The sequence below is a fragment of the Pinus tabuliformis genome, chromosome 1_1 (genome assembly GCF_031772625.1).
Source record: "Pinus tabuliformis cultivar Carrire ecotype Pingquan chromosome 1_1, CPIR1, whole genome shotgun sequence".
NCBI classification, from domain to species: Eukaryota; Viridiplantae; Streptophyta; class Pinopsida; order Pinales; family Pinaceae; genus Pinus; species Pinus tabuliformis.
In genome coordinates this window covers 335555574-335572010 of record NC_142297.1, presented here as the reverse complement: position 1 = coordinate 335572010, position 16437 = coordinate 335555574, and the positions used below count along the sequence as shown (strand labels likewise).

General features: G+C 42.9%; 1 protein-coding gene across 2 annotated transcripts in view; it reads right to left on the bottom strand.

The window, feature by feature from the left end:
• LOC149212926 (uncharacterized) overlaps nucleotides 1-16437 on the bottom strand; it is a 261965-nt gene that overhangs the window by 22009 nt on the left and 223519 nt on the right. Inside the window, exon 13 of one of the 2 annotated variants that reach the window (XM_089391932.1) lies at nucleotides 10323-10383. The exons of the other annotated variant lie outside the window; for it this stretch is intronic. Within the exon in view, the coding sequence (XP_089248058.1) occupies nucleotides 10323-10383 (61 nt within the window). The remainder of the gene's footprint in view (nucleotides 1-10322; nucleotides 10384-16437) is intronic. 2 annotated transcript variants of the gene reach the window in all.

Here is a 16437-nt window from a genome sequence, read left to right as displayed (position 1 = left end):
AATACTTCCAACTATTACAGACTCAACTTGCCCTACGCACTCAGTTGCAGGGGTCCATGCACTTAGTTGCAGACTACTAGGCCTCGCGCACTTAGCTGCAGGGGTCCATGCACTCAGCTGCAGACTACTAGGCCTCTGCACACTCAGTTACAGCCTTCTCCTACTCTACGACCCAAAACTAGACTTTTCTCCACAGATATGACTCAATTCTTCATCCTTATCGTGATTAATTTATCTCTTAACTACTTAGAGCCTCGCTCTATTTATACAATCCCATGGTCCGCAGACCATGGGTAGATCTCTACAGCCGACATTACAATAACAAAATTGAGGGCAGAAAACCCTATGACTCTTTTACAAACTATGTGCTCCGCGCCCACAAAATGCGAAGTCTTTACATCAGAATTACAATCTTTGACCAAAATCTGGGCTCTAAGCCCCAAAACTTCCCTTGGGGGATCTCGCGCCCAACAGGCCCCCAACACAAACATCGTGACTCGCCCTCGAGTCACTCTGTCGGTGCGGAGATCTTTGCACGAAGACCTCCCAACTATGACTGGATTGCTGCAAGTTCGACAGCGCACTAAGTGGCTGTCTACTGTACTTCCTCGACGCATTGTTCAATAACCGTGGTGGCTGAACTGTTGCCCTGGATCCTTTCCTGCATTGCTTGCAGTTGCGTGAGCTTTGCTTCAATGGAGGTTGTAATGGTGTACGCCTCATCAATCCATGGCTATAGGCACGCCTTCAAAATAACTTCCTTATGTCGAGCAGCATCCACCTGCTCCTTGAGTGCTTTAGCCTGCTACATCCTCGCGAGCCTCTATGTAAGGGCAACTGTTTGCGCAATCCCTTTTACTTTGTCATATCTCTATTGCAGCTCGCATGCCTCTGTCTCTAGGTGTTGTATGTTCGGGTCCTCTTGCAGGGTGGTGAGGACCTCGAACAACTGCTCGAACAGCTTTGTGCAGTCTGTCACTGCACTGTTGACCGCCGCCATTGCTGTGGTGATCGCATTGGCGTGCTGTTCCTTAACCTCTGGTGGAGTTGAAGGTTGCACCTTCAACTGCAGTTCTGTTATCTGAAGGTTTAGCTCCAGCTGAACCCTGGCCATTTCTTCCTTTGCCTCGCACACCCCTGCTGCTAATTTTCGAACGCACACCTCCACTGGTTCTTCTACTTGGATGGCCAACTCTGGGACCATCTGGCAGGCTTCCTCTACCACCTGCACTATTTGTCTGTTCTGCGCCACTACCTCGTCACACTGCAGGCTCAACTGTTCAATGTTGATGCGCTGCTCGCTCATTACCCGGAGCGCACAACCCTCCCTCGCTCGTAATTCTGCAGTGACTCCATCCTGCAAAATATAGAGTGTCTCACGAGGGAGCGCAGCCACATTTAATCTGATTCCCTTCAACCCGCTGACCATAGGCATGTCGGCCTCATTTTCTGTAACGAGTGTGCCATCTGGCAGCACTATTGTGTTAGTCATCCGGCAGCATTTCCTCGACCGCAGACGTGCCTACTGCGAGGCTGGTTGACACAGTGCCAGCCTATGGAGTGCGCACCTACAACTCTTGTATCTGCATCCGGAGAGCCCCCAACACCATTTGGTGTTGCTCCTCAAACTACTAGAGGGCCTCCGCGGTGACGTCCCTCACCGTCTCACCAATATCATGGAGATCCCCCTCAGTGAGGGTGATCAGGTTGAACAAAGTCTTTGAAGCCTTCGACTTCTTTCGCGGCCCTACCTACTCTCTTGGGCACGGACGTTTTAGCTGGGTGGATGTTGTCTGCGAGTCCGCGCCACCTTGCTCTGTATCGGTCTCCAGCTCAAGCGAAGGCAACTTCTGTCCTTCACGCTCTTCTTCTGTTGGCTACTGCTGCTCTTCTGCCAACTTCGCAGTGTCACGCGCCGCCTGGGCCTTAGCAGGTGCTTCTTCCTTTCTACATTTCTCTGCCAACTGCGCCATCCACACTTTTGCCTCTTCCTTCTTCCGTTGCGCGGCGGACTTCTCTACTTCCGTCGTGAAGCCAGCTAGAGCGCACCACTCCAGCAACCAAGACTCAAGGACCGTGAAGATGACATCGTCTGTCGCCAGATAGGGTAGCTCACGCCACGTCTTCGCGGGGTCCTTCCACACCTTGATGTAGACATGGTGGAAATCTGCCTTGAACTCCGCGAAGCTCTGCAGATTGTTGTAGACTGTGGGCGATAACTGCGGCTTGTAATTAATCCCCATTCTGATGTTCATCTCCATGAACACCCAAAATATTTTGTTGTCCCTTATCCTTTGTGCATCCCTAGTTGCCCACAGCAAAGCGTACTTCGCTGCCTCTGGAAGGTCCTGCGCGATCGTCGAGAACTGGCTATCTTCGGGCAATTCCCATGCCACCAGTACTATTGACAATAGAAGCCATGCATAGTGAAAGGTTTTTCCCTGCTCCTGTGCCTCGCGACAGTTCTCAAGGAACTCTCCGCATAAATAGTTTGCCCAGTTGAACTGGACCCCTTCTGCGCATTGCGCTACTAGTGCAACCACCGACGTGGGCACCTCATCTATGCAGCACTTCCGCATAACCTTCCCTGCCAATATCTGCGTCACGGCTTTAACCGCAGGGTTTTTGATGCTAGAAATGGCATACCCTCTCTTCTTCTCCAACTTAAACTTCTTCATGGCCTCCGTGATGGCCATATCATCACTCTTTCCCTCTGAGATGTTTACTGGGTCCTCCCCTTTGCAAGGCAGCCGGGTAATTCTGTGAATCAAATGGTCTGTGATGGGTATCAACTTCTCCAGCCACAAGCACCCATCATGTACCAGGCAGAGCAGTTGCCTAATCACAAAAATGGTCACTGGGGCGCAATGGTAATGCGGCACCCAAAGCAGGTTTAGCAACCCTACTTTCTCAACTCATCTCAGCCATTTACTTGGCTTCAATTCTATGATTCCTATCGGCACATCTTTGTTCTGGCACATGAGTTGCATGGTCGCGAAATACAGGAACTTCTCATGGTCCGCAAGATCCCAATCCTCAAACTTTAGCACGAGCACTCGTCCCCAGTGCGCTCCTTCAAAAATAATGTCGTCAGGGAGCAGCGGAGTCTGCAGAGAACTCTTGCTCTCATCTATATCCCTGGGCACCTTTGCTCTACCCTTCCACGGAGGAACATATGCGGGTAGTCTGGTAAGAGGGTCCACACCCTGGGTTTCAACCTCCATTTCTACATCCTCCTCTACCAAGATTTCTTCAAATTCTTCCTCCTCATCGGCCTCCAAATTGATAACCTTCCCCTTTTCTTCCATGGTGAGCCTAGTCCTCAATGGATTTCTAGGTGATACACGCACTGGTACCATGGCCTACTTGTCTTTCTTGGGTCTCAGTGTGCGCGGCGATTTAGGGATTTCTGCGACTATCCCGGCACTTTTTGGGGCTTCCACTTCCGTAATTGCTTGCGTGGCTTCCTCGGCGGTCATTACTCCGATATCCATGGCTTCTTCAGGTGCTGCCATAGTGCGATTCCACAATTCTCTCAATGTCTCGGGTTATTGCTCAAGAAACGAATTTACCTTCAGAAGATTGAACAAGTCTGGGTTCATGAATGTCTGAGTGCGCAACAACTCAGTTCTCAAATTGTTAAGTGTTGTTCGCTGGACAGCCCTTTGTAATTTACAGCGCCTTTTGAATTTGAATTCGACCGTTCAGCCCACATTCAGTCCATTAATGCTCGATTGGCGGCAGATTTTCAAGCATCTAGCCCATAAAGTTCGCCTTAAATACCTGTTGCCTGCTACATTTGGTCTCAAACCAAGCATCACATCGTGAATAGTGACTGTGGCGGTCACTTTCCAGCCGACCCACGCAGCAGCGCAGCTACCCTCACACTGTCGCGAACCATGTGATACTTCACTACTGCACGCAGTCCTGACATCGCGCAGCTCCCAGGCAGAGTAGTTTATAATCCCGCGCCTCCTTTCAGCTGCCTAAAGCGCTAAGACTGTGCTTCTATCGATTATTCAAATGCCCGAGCCACCTGTGTATGGCTTCAAACGACTACCATTTACTTTTCCTAGGAAGAGTTCACCATTTAGGGAAATTCCAGGATGTATTATATGTACCTGACCTCAAAAAGAACCTAGTGTCCATCTCGGTAATGGAAGACAAAGGCTACAAGGTGACCTTCAGCAATGGCAAGGTACATCTATGGAAAAACAATGTTAAAGATGCCTTTACTCTTGGGTTTCGAGTTGATTCATTATATTAGGTTAGTGGAAGTCTGCTAGGTGTCATGTCTTGTGACACATCTCTTCAGTTCGAACTTTGGCATCGGAGGTTTGCCCACCTTCATTATAAATCTCTACCCGATGTAAGACAAAGGGTGACAGGGATGCTCGAACTCCGAGTAGAGAAAGAAGGTGTATGTCTAAGATGTGTCGAAGGAAAGCTCAAAAGGGGACCATTCCCCTCAAGCCAAAGCAAGACCTCCGATATATTACAATTGGTTCACTCAGACATATCTGGTATGATACCTGTGAACTCCTTGGGAGGATATTCATATTATACTTTTATAGATGACTATTCTCGAAAGACTTGGATATACTTATTGAAAAAGAAGGATGAAGTGTTCTCTTGGCTTTGACACTTCAAAGCCTTGATCAAGAATCAAACCGAAAAGAAGATCAAGATCTTAAGGACTGATAATGGGACTAAATATGAATCTAACGAGTTTCATGACTTTTGTGAAGAGGCTGGCATTAAGAGGGAGACTACTACACCATATACTCCTGAACAGAATGGTGTGGCGGAAAGGAAGAACCTTACGATTGTGGAAGTTGTCTCTGCCATGCTCCATGATCAAAGACTTCCGAAGTTTCTATGGGCCGAAGCTGCAAACACCGCCGTATATGTACAAAACCGATGCCCTCATCAAGCATTGAGTTCCAAGACTCCTGAAGAAATGTTCACCGGTAAAAAACCTGACATATCTCATTTTAGAACTTTTGGAATCCCTGTATATTTTTATGTGCCAAAAGAGAAAAGGAATAAATTGGGTGCATCTGGAAAGAAAGGAATCTTCATGGGCTATGGTGAAAATACTAAGGGCTATAGAATCTATGTAGCCGATCAAAGGGAAGTCATGATTAGTCATGATGTCACCTTTGATGAAGATATGGCTCTCAGCAAGATGAACAGTCTTCCTACAGTGAGGAGCTCTCAAGAAGCTAAAACCAGGGAACCGAAAGAAAAAGAGTATGACGAGATATTTGCACCTGTTGCCAGATATACCACCATTCGCTCGATCATAGCCCTTGCGGCTTCACTAGGATGGAAACTACATCAAATGGATGTTCAGACCGCATTATTGCATGGTTCGATCAAAGAAGAGGTCTATGTGGAGCAACCCAAAGGATTTGAGATTTATGATCAAAAATCTCATGTGTGCAAGTTGAAGAAGGCCCTCTATGGGCTGAAGCAAGCACCCCGAGCATGGTATGAGAGGATCGATAGCTACTTGATGAAGTCGAGATTCACTAGGAGTGAAGCCAATCCCAACCTTTAGTTTAAGGTTGAAAATGACAAACCTCTCATACTAGTGTTGTATGTTGACGACCTCTTTCTAACAGGTGCAGACCCTCTCAATCACAAATGTAAGAGGGAGTTGGCTTTTGAATTTGAAATGAAGGACCTAGGGCTGATGCACTCTTTCCTAAGACTTTAAGTCTGGCAGAAGCCAGGGGAAATTTTCCTATCTCAAGGAAAATATGTGGTGAAGATACTGGAAAGATTCGGAATGGTGGACTGCAAACCCGTAACTACCCCGATGGAGCTTAACTTTAAGAAGTTAAGCGGTAGTGTTGCCGGACCTGTTTTACAAAATGCTACAGAGTATCGACAGCTCGTCAAAGCATTGATGTTCTTAGTGAACTCAAGTCCAAATATATGCTTTGCAATCAACACTTTGAGCCAACATATGGTTGAGTATCATCACTCACATTGGATTGGTTCTAAGAATCTGCTGAGAGATCATGGATTAAGATACACTGCCGGAAATGTGAGACTACTTGGATATACTGATGTTGATTGGGCAGGCAGTGTGGTGGATCGTAAGAGTACTTCCGAGTGATGTTTCTCCTTGGGATCTGCTTCGATATCCTAGATGAGTAGAAAGCAGAAGTCGGTGGCTTTGAGCACCGCCGAGGTAGAGTATATTGCTACTAGCATGACCACCTGTGAGGCAATTTGGTTACGAAAGCTCTTCAGTGAGCTATTTGAATTTACATTGGATACCACTATGATCCTGTGTGATAACCAGCATGGGATTCGTTTAACAGAGAATCTCGTATTTCATGATCGCTCCAAGCATATCGATATCAGGTACCACTATATTCGAGATATGGTGCAGCGGGAAGCTATAAGGCTCCAACATATCGGTACACGTGAACAGGTCGCTGACATTCTGACAAAGCCCCTAGGAAAAGTCAAATTCCTGCCTTTCCGAGAACGGCTTGGTGTCGTTCAAAGACCCTCTAATGAGGGTCTTGTATGATGTATTGAGCTTTGGGAGCTCCGAGGGAGGCGCGGGGTACTTCTTGGAGCGACATTTGACCATAGGGTGACTCACCATCTCGTGGTGGTGTACGTGTACAGGGAAAAAGAATCAAACTTTTCCTGTGATACCCCGTGGCGATTATGTAGCAGCATGATTAGTTCTCCTGTGAGGTCTGGATGATGTGTTCTCCATGACAATTATGTAGCAGGATGATTAGTTCTCCTGTGAGGTCTGGATGATGTGTTATCCATGACAATTATGTAACAGAATGATTAGTTCTCCTGTGAGGTCTGGATGATGTGTTCTCCATGACGATTATGTAGCAGGATGATTAGTTCTCCTGTGAGGTCTAGATGATATGTTCTTCATGACGATTGTGTAGCAGGATGATTAGTTCTCCTGTGAGGCCTGCATGATGTGTTCTCCATGGCGAATGTGGGCAAGATGATTCGCTCTCCTGTGGACAAGATGATTCGCTCTCTTGTCGGACATGATGATTCGCTCTCCTGTGGACAAGATTGATTAGTTCCCTTGTCGAGGCATCCTACCCATGCAGTCTGGGACTCATGGGAAGTACCTCTCATCTGATCAATGAGTAGGGAAATGAGGATAGGGACCATAGTAGTACCGATGGACGCATCGCTGTATCTACCGTACTCCCTATGCTAGGATGACCTTCATTGATCTGGGATCAATGATACTGGTCTAGGACCAATGGTAGGACTTGTACCCACTATGACGCTGACTTCAGGTCGGTTGAGACTAGTCTGGGACCAGTGGTACATACTCTGAGACTGACTTCGGGTCAATGGAAGACTGGTCTAGGGCCAGTGGTAGGAGTGGTACCTACTATGACGCTGACTTAGAGTCTGTTGAGACTAGTCTGGGACCAGTCGTACACACTCTAAGGCTGACTTTGAGTCAGTGGAGGATGATACTGGTCTGGGACTAGTGGTAGGAGTTGTACCCACTATGACACTGACTTCGGGTCGATTGAGACTAGTTTGGGACCAGTGGTACACACTCTGAGATTGACTTTGAGTCAGTATGATACATCCTCAATCATTTCTTCTTCTTCATAATTCGGACAAAGCAAAGCTGAGCAGAACAAAGCAGAGCAAAGCAGATCTAAACAAGGCAGAACAGAATAGAGCAGAGCAGAGCAAGCAGGATAGAGCAGAGCAGAGTAGGGGTCAAGTTGTACAGGGCAGTGCATTTGATGGATGAATAGTAGCGACCAACAGACAGATTGCAGATGGAGTTCTCCCTAGTTGAGAGGGAGTGTTAAAATTGGAAACTAGGGCCAAAATCCATGTGGGTCATCTTATTCATGGCTGATAATATTTTTATTAGATTCCTCTCGTCGATAGGTGTAGGATTGATCTAAAAATCATCTGATTCCTATAAGTATTTATGGAGATATGAATTTATTTTGATTATGGAATAATTATCAAGCCAACCAGTAACTCATGTAGGCTCAGAAGCCCAATGGTCGCATCTATTCAATCATCAACAGTTGTGTATAAATACAGGAGGTCCTTTCCTCATTTGGACACACTCATCTAATCACATCTCTCTCTCTCTCCTGCGCAGAAAAGAGGCTCTTCTCCTACTGCGCAGAAAGAGACTCTTCTCTCACATGTGTGGAAGGAAGGACGCAGATTTAAGGTTGCAACTGCAGATCAGAAGTTTGACCAGCGTTGACCATCTTTCTCCCTCTCTGAACAACGTTGTAGGTAGATCTGACTCTCCTCAGAAGGCCACATTTTTTGGTGAAGGAATCAAGCCGATCCGACGGTCAGTTTGCAAGATATTGTCTGCCCTAGTTTACCGTTGATGCCGATGATGCCAGTGATGCCAAGTGATGCTGATGTCGGTGATGCCGATGATGCCGGTGATGCTGATGATGTCAATGATGTCGGTGATGCCGATGCCACTGATCTAGGGTTTTCTGCTGCTGATGTAAATCAGATTTATGTACTATTTCTCTCTGCTGAATTATTGTAGATAAAGGAAGATTTGATCAAAGGGTTTCCCCACATTGGGGTTTGTCCCTGGCTAGCCGCCGCATCTTGTGTCTCTTGTCTTGGCTTGTTTTTTGTCGATCGTTTAATGTTCTATCTGCACTTTACTTTATGTACATGTGATTGCTAATATGTAGATAATAATAAGAAAAATAAGTAAAATGCTATAAGCATAGAACATACCATAACTTAACAATTCCACACTGGTATCAATCGTTTAAATTTAATCAAATCCTATAAGTCTTGCTAAATCTTAATCAAGTACTTGGTCGCTTCATTGTGTCTCCCGAACTAGTTGGTTCCCACCTAGTTCTCCTTCATTCCATTTCCGTAGGGTCTACCCCCTTAGTGTGATGTAGGGAGACAACTTAAACGGAGAGATTGGGGATGCCGTTGTCGTGGTGCTTAGACATTTTGTGCGGCAACAGACCCAATTGGAGGCTATTTCAGGGGCCGTCCAGACTTGCACAGGCCAACAGTGTGGACAGCCAATAAGCAGTGCCAGCAGGCCAAAAAGAGAACATTTGATTTGCAGAGGGAGAAAAATCTCTCCCATAAATTTTGCCAGAGGCTTGCTAGTAAAGCATCCAGATTATTGTACTCAGATTTTTCCTACTTCATAGTAAAATAACCCACATTTGCTACACTAGCTTTTCCTTCGGGTTTTTTCCAGGGACATTAGTCCAAAATAACTGTGTCAATTGTGTACATGAATTTCTCAGTTCCAGTTTAATTTTCCGTGGTATATTTTTATTTTTGGTGAAGATTGCAATTGTAAGTTTATCAATATTTTCCGTAACAATAAATAAACTGCAGAACAGTTTGGAGATAAATTTGCAGTAATTGCAATCAAAGAATTTTTGACAAACACTGCTTGTATTTCTTGGAAGGTTTGCTTCATCCAAAGAACCTGAGTACATCATGTTGTTGCTGCAATATATTATACTTTTGTTGTAGACATGGATACTGAAGATTGCTTCTTGCTCAACCAAGATAGTAAACAATCATCCTAGTAGAAGGCTGCTCTACTTGTACTTCTTTTGTCATCTATACTTGCTGCTGACTCTACATCTGCGTAAGCTACCAGTGTCAATTCCTTTCAGACACCATAGTCCAAAGTCTGTTGTTCCTTTGAGATATCTGAAGATCCTTTTCACTACTAAAACATGAGTTTCCTTTGGTGCTGCTTCAAATCTCACAACCTGTCCAACTATTTGCATTACATCTAGTTTTTAAGTTGTCACATAGAGTAGGCTACTAGTCATTGATCTATAAACTATAAAGTCTTTGATCCATTTCCTTGGATTCATCCTCTTTGCTTAACATGCATCCGGTGACAAGGTGATCTAGGGAGATAACACAAGTCTTCGTTGATTCTTGTAAAGATACTTTTCAAATTAAATGAAACTTGCTACATCAATTGCATATCACTGAAATAGCATAAGACAATGGTTAGCCTACTATTGGATTTACACATGCTTACTCCCTTTGATGAGTTTTGTAAATATCAACAAAAAATTGATTGTCTATCTACCAAGATTATAAAATTTTGAAGGACCAACATTAAACATTCCTCACTATAAAATTGCCTAATTCTTTTACTGCTACATTATATTTTACCATTTTTTTCCACTTTATCAACAGTGCATGAATCAGAAATAATGTTCTTCTAAAAGAACTACTTTTTTCTGCTGATCACGTTAAAATAAAAATTTCGTCATATAATAAGAGGAAATGATACACACTTGCAAAGATGTGTTGCAGAAGTAATTGGCTGCACTGGAGCTGCTGACAGATTTGGCTGATCTGCAGTAAGGGACAAAAAGACTGTTATTTACCAATAAGTTCAATACATCGTAATAGAGCCGTAATTATTGAGGAAATTTCCTTCTTCATGACTTGTTGCAAAGTCAAAATTTTCACTTAACAAGCTCCCTGGATCTAGTTCATTGTAATGAACATAAATACATAAATAAGCACCAAATAAATAATAATAATAATAAAATAAATGAACTGACACATCCTAACTAAAAGACATGACCCATCAAACATTGTGACTAGTCAATGCATGTAAGCATAACATCACATACCATTGCAATCATCGACATACCATTTATCTCATATTCATGATATTTTATCTGTCCTATATGGAATTTAATTATTTGTCTTCCTTATGTTGGATATTACTATAATCAATGAACTTTGTTCATTTCATCCGCATCAGAGCCACCTTGCAATCTGACCCTTACCCACAACTTGTTATCAGACCTTGTCTGATCTAGCTTTTGGAGACACTTATTCTATCTAGAGTCTCTCTAATCCAGATCTTTTAACACATTCACTTTTTTGGCCATTTTGAGTTCTGAAGAAAGATTACCCCACTGCAAATTGAGTCCACTTGGTAATTGATAACAGTCCATTAATTCACATTTGGATAAAGGTGAAGGACAGGGTTAACTTTGGAAGAAAACACCAAAATATATAATCTGAACTTCGCACATCAACCATGAGAAGATATCAACAATTCTTATGCTCAGGACCTGCATAGGGAACCTGACCTATTATAAATATTCACTGTGTAAAAATTCCGCCGAAGTGGGGCAAATTGGAGGTAATATCAGCAACTGACCAATTGATCATAGACATAACCTTTTCACAAACTCCAGGCATCCCATATCATGAAAACAACCCTGTTACTGATACAACTTATTGGAAATTAGCAGGGTTGTCACTAATTCACAACAGATTTTGTATTCAGCAAACAATATCTGAAAACATCACCGCTATTATCTCTTGAAGAGCATTCTGTTGCCAATACATCACAAACAAGCAGCACAGATAATTTGCCAACATCCAAAATGATAGTGTATATTGGTACTGTCATCCACCATTCTCTGTAAAGATGGTAAGGGAAGTTTATTCATAAAAAATCTCCAGCAGCAGGAATGAATTATTATGGAGACACTGTAAAAAGGGAGGTTTTCTGCTGATGCACAAGAATGATTACACAATCATTGAATCCATGGGGGTTTGTGAATGCAATCTTCTTGGATTTGTCAATTGGGTAGAGTATTGATAGGGTCTCTTGTAATTTATTACTTGCTCCAAGCTCTCAAGGAAAATAGACACATCATTAAACATTTTGGAGGCATTTTGATGTCTTATGGAACAGCCTTATGTTAATGTTTAGGGCTAGATTGTTCCCTGCTGTAGATAATTGCAATTTTATACATTTTCAACAAATTCACATTACATTCACCCCATAACATTATATCATCATTAACAATTATGTAGAGAGAACAATAACATTAACAAGGCAGTGAAACAGTAAGGAACAATAGTAGAAATGCATACACAATAGAGACACCAGCAAAACCCCACAAGGGGGGAAACCCAACCAAATTCTTCTTCTTAGATATTCATCAAATGTTCAGCTGAGATCCAATGTACAAATATCATGAGACATAAGTCTTTCAACATCAACAGACATGTATATTAGAGAGGCAAACACAGACCTCTATATCACACTGTCATAAGAGCACAATCTACATCACTGTCACTGTCATAGTGTCATATCATTATCACAGAGACAAGCCATAGATCAGAGTGTCACAAAGTTCACTGCCATGTCAAGGACACTGTCATATCAAGATCACCACCATGCACTAACGTCACTGCCATGTCAAGGACACTGTCATATCAAGATCACCACCATGCACTAACATCACTGCCATGTCAAGGACACTGTCATATCAAGATCACTTCCATGCATTAAGGTCACGACCATACATTAACTGTCATATCAAGGTCAGTTCCATATAAAGGGTTACTGCCATTGCCATATCAAAGATTTCTGCCATACTAGGTCACTGACTCACTATCATATATATCACTGACTCACTGTCATATAGATTACTTACTGTCATCAAGGTCATGAACTCACTGTCATATAGATTATTTACTCACTGTCATCAAGGTCATGAACCCACTGTCATATAGATTATTTACTCACGGACTAACTTTCATATATATCATTTACTCATTGTTCAAATATTATAGGAAACAATGAGAGAAGGACGTTCCGAGGTATAGAATGTGAGCTACAGGAATGCGAGCCATGGAGAGATATAGAGTACAAGCCACACAGAGATATAGAATACAAGCCATAGAGAGATGTGAGCCATGTTACCGCTCAAACTAGCAAGGGACCTAAAGGGGATCCCTAAAGGGAAAATGCTAGACCAAGGGCAACAAATGGAGACTTAGCCCACTATCACCTCAGCTAAGGCTCCCTTCTATTTACGGAATTTCACCGATGGGAGGAGACCTGGTATATTATGGAGTCACCAATGAAGGATAAATCAATGAATGGATGTGGAGTGACCCAAATAATTCCCTTCCCAGAAGAGTTTGAAAGATGGAGCTTGCTTGCTTTCTAAGCAAGGTACAATGTCTTCTAGGAAAAGGAAGGGAGGATTTGAGGGTTAGGTTTATGGGATATGACTTGTGAAGGAGTTTCTCAATCCCTAAAATCCTTGTTGAAATTGGTATCCCAGATGGTTCTTGAAGAATTGTCTTTCAAAGGAACTCTTAAGACCACATGGAACCAAGTGGACCCAGTCTAGGACAGAAGGAAGGAGTTTAGCAACCAATGGTGTCCTTAGCCTAGACACGGTAGGAGAAAGGATCAAAGAAAAAATAATCACTTAAAGGTGTTGAATTGATCCAATAAGGTACTAGCCTTAGGGGATGATAGGGAAAAGTTTGATCTCGAAGCTAAGGCTTGGCTCTTATCACAACTCCACCGTCAGAATGGCCTCAAATTTGCAGGTCTTGAAGTAACACCAGCGCAAGAGGGGCTAGGAGATCGAACGTTTTGGATGGCTAGTTCATTAGGAAAATGATCCCTAGGTGACCCAACTTGGCTAGACACAGGAAAAGGTGAAAGAATTTGGCTTAAGGTGACCACCTTTTGCTAGATTAGTGCCTTTAGTCTTGGGAGAATGGAGTCTATGAAGAATATGAGTGAGGACCTTTGGTTCTTGGTCAAGGAGGCCTCAAGACTACTTCGCTAGCCTTCGAAGTCAAAGAGAAGCATTCTTGCAGCTTTTATACTTCGATGTGCAAAAGTTGATGGCTTATCAAGATCAATTCGTTAATAGAATTACCCCCAGGAGATTTTGTTCATGTTACATGGCCCATACATTGAGAGATGTTATAATAGAGACAAAATTCCACAGTTTAAAGCAGTAAATGCTTGCAGCAACTAGCCCTAAGATTAGCGAAAATCTCAGTCCAGTGTATATGAGAAAGTAAAACAAAAATAACATGAAAAGCATGTACTTACATGTAATAGAATATATCCAACCATCAACAATTTGACAAGAGAGAAGCTCCAAGATAAGATAGACCAAATCCAAACATCAAAATTCATCCATAAAGCTCCAATTCATCCACTAATAAGAAGTGTGAAATTCTCAAGAAATAGAAGCAATCCAATCCAAAGTGATGATGAGCAAATGAAATCATCTCACTTGAATTTATACACTAATGAGGAGTTCGAATTAGTCTCCTTCGCCTACATAAGCCCCAAAAATAAAATAATGTGCTAATAATCAGACTTTTGCTGACAAGTCCACCAAAATAGCTCACAAATTAAAGAATAAGACTGCCAAGAGGTCAAATAATAATTTATATTAGAATATTCCTAATTAGTATTTAATACTCATTCTTTTATCTGTTGCTATTTTTTCGTTTAAGCAGTTTCTTGGATGAAACTGAGTGTTTCCATATTCTACATAGAAACTTGATGTTTCTATTATTGTAAATATCTCTGTATTATCATTGAGCTGTATGCTCATTTGGAATTAATTCATTCAACATTCTTTTATGGTATCAGAGCGAGGTTAAGAGATTTCTTGAACAGTTATTCTCTCTGCATCCTAATCTCTTGAGTCCTTTCTAAGGTCGAGCCCTCTGTAAGCCAGGTAGCCTTCACTGAGTCTTAGCCTCGGCTTTGCTCACTGTGATAAAAGCTTACAGTCGTCCATCTCGATACAGAAATGGATTCTTCTCCTGCATAATCATTTTTCTGAGGAATTAACTTTGTGGCGGTGACCGTTTCGTGGGAGCGGGATTCGTTTTCTGGCTGGCCAATTTGCACTCATCTCGTCTCCGATTTCTCTGTGGACTGTTTCGGCACTGGGTTTACAAGTTAGCAATTCTACTGTGCTTTTCATCCGAGTAAAGTCGATTTGTGATTTCTTGTCATACACGCCATCTCCGACGGCTTTCCGGCTCGGAATCGTGAAACCGCCTTGAAATTAAAGCCCGGCATTTCGAATCCAGCTATTTCTTCGGCAAAGCCTTGTCGTCTCATCGTGGTTCTCGTCTTTCCTATTGGTCTCATCGTGATACTATGCTTCAGCTCGTGCCGCTAATCGAACCCAGCACTTTTTAATACCAAGCATATTTTGACAACCCAGAGGTTACCGAGGATTGCCATTGAAGACCGATAAATAATTACTGTGAAGCAGCAGCGTTTTTATCAGAGATCCAACAAGAAGAGACCGGGAAAAATCGTAGCAGAGACGTAAAGCTTTGAAGGCATTCGACGGCTCACGTGGGTTCAATTTTTTTTTTCAATCTACGAATCACGTGGGATATTCGACGGCTCGCGTGGGATATTCAACCGTGCTGTTGGGGATCCCCACGCCACTTTGCCAGGTAAACCGCACGTCGCTGGGCACGACGACGGGCCACGTCCATCAAATCGTGGACTTTCCTCTTGGATCTCCTTGCTTCGTGCCACATTGTGGGATTCGAACTGGGGAAGTGAGAAGCTTCAGCGGCAAACAGTGGGTATCTCGATTCGATCCGCCTCTGCGAGCGAAGCAAATCAAAGCGGAAAAGTGCCTGAGGTTTCATATACAAGTCAGCGGATTTTTTCATTGTGATTATTTATTATAAAGTTTAAAAGAAGGGTACAGCTACAGCAGTGGAACCTGCTCTATTGCTCTCTTTTTTTAAACTGGGGAGATATATTTTTGTTGGGTAGATATATTTAAAAAAAAAAAAAAAAAAACCTGTCTAGTAGAACAAAGTCTGTTTTGATTTGCACCAGGATAAGCAGGCAACTACATTTTTTTTTGTGTCAGACTTCTGTATTTACTTTGGGAAAATGGCCATGCTCACCAATCTGATGTTAGAAGGAAATCAGCGCTTTAATGGCAGCAACTATAACATTTGGAAACAAAGAATGTTGACCATTTTTTAATACAGGCGTCTTGATCAGCTCATTTTGGGCAAAGAGCTTCGTCCCGGTACAGCTGGTACCGATCAAGATAAATTTGATGATCGAAATCGAGAGGCTGTTATGCTTCTCAAGCTCTCTGTCGCTAATGATCAGTTACCACAGATTCCTTCTGGCAAGACAGCTGCAAAAATCTGGCAACAGTTGAAAGAACTGCACGAGACATCTGACAAAAGCAGAGCTTTTTTTCTCAAAAATCAGTTGTTCTCCATCATGATGGACGAACATATGTCTTTACAGGAACATCTCAACAAAATTAAAGACATTCGAGATCAGCTCGAAGCCATTGGTCGGACCATGGAGGAAGAAGATATGGTAGTCATTACTTTGAAAAGTCTACCGAAATCTTATGAACACTTCATAGAAACACTCAACATTACCACCACAAATGTTGATCTGAAGTTTCCAGAATTATGTACCAAACTTCTGCAGCAGGATCGGTGGAAACAGCAGTTTGGTAGTAGTGCTTCATCAGTGTCCTCGGAAAATGCATTTGCTGCAAAATATCAGTCCTCTCAGTCCTTTCAGCAGAAAGGCTCTTCTCAGCC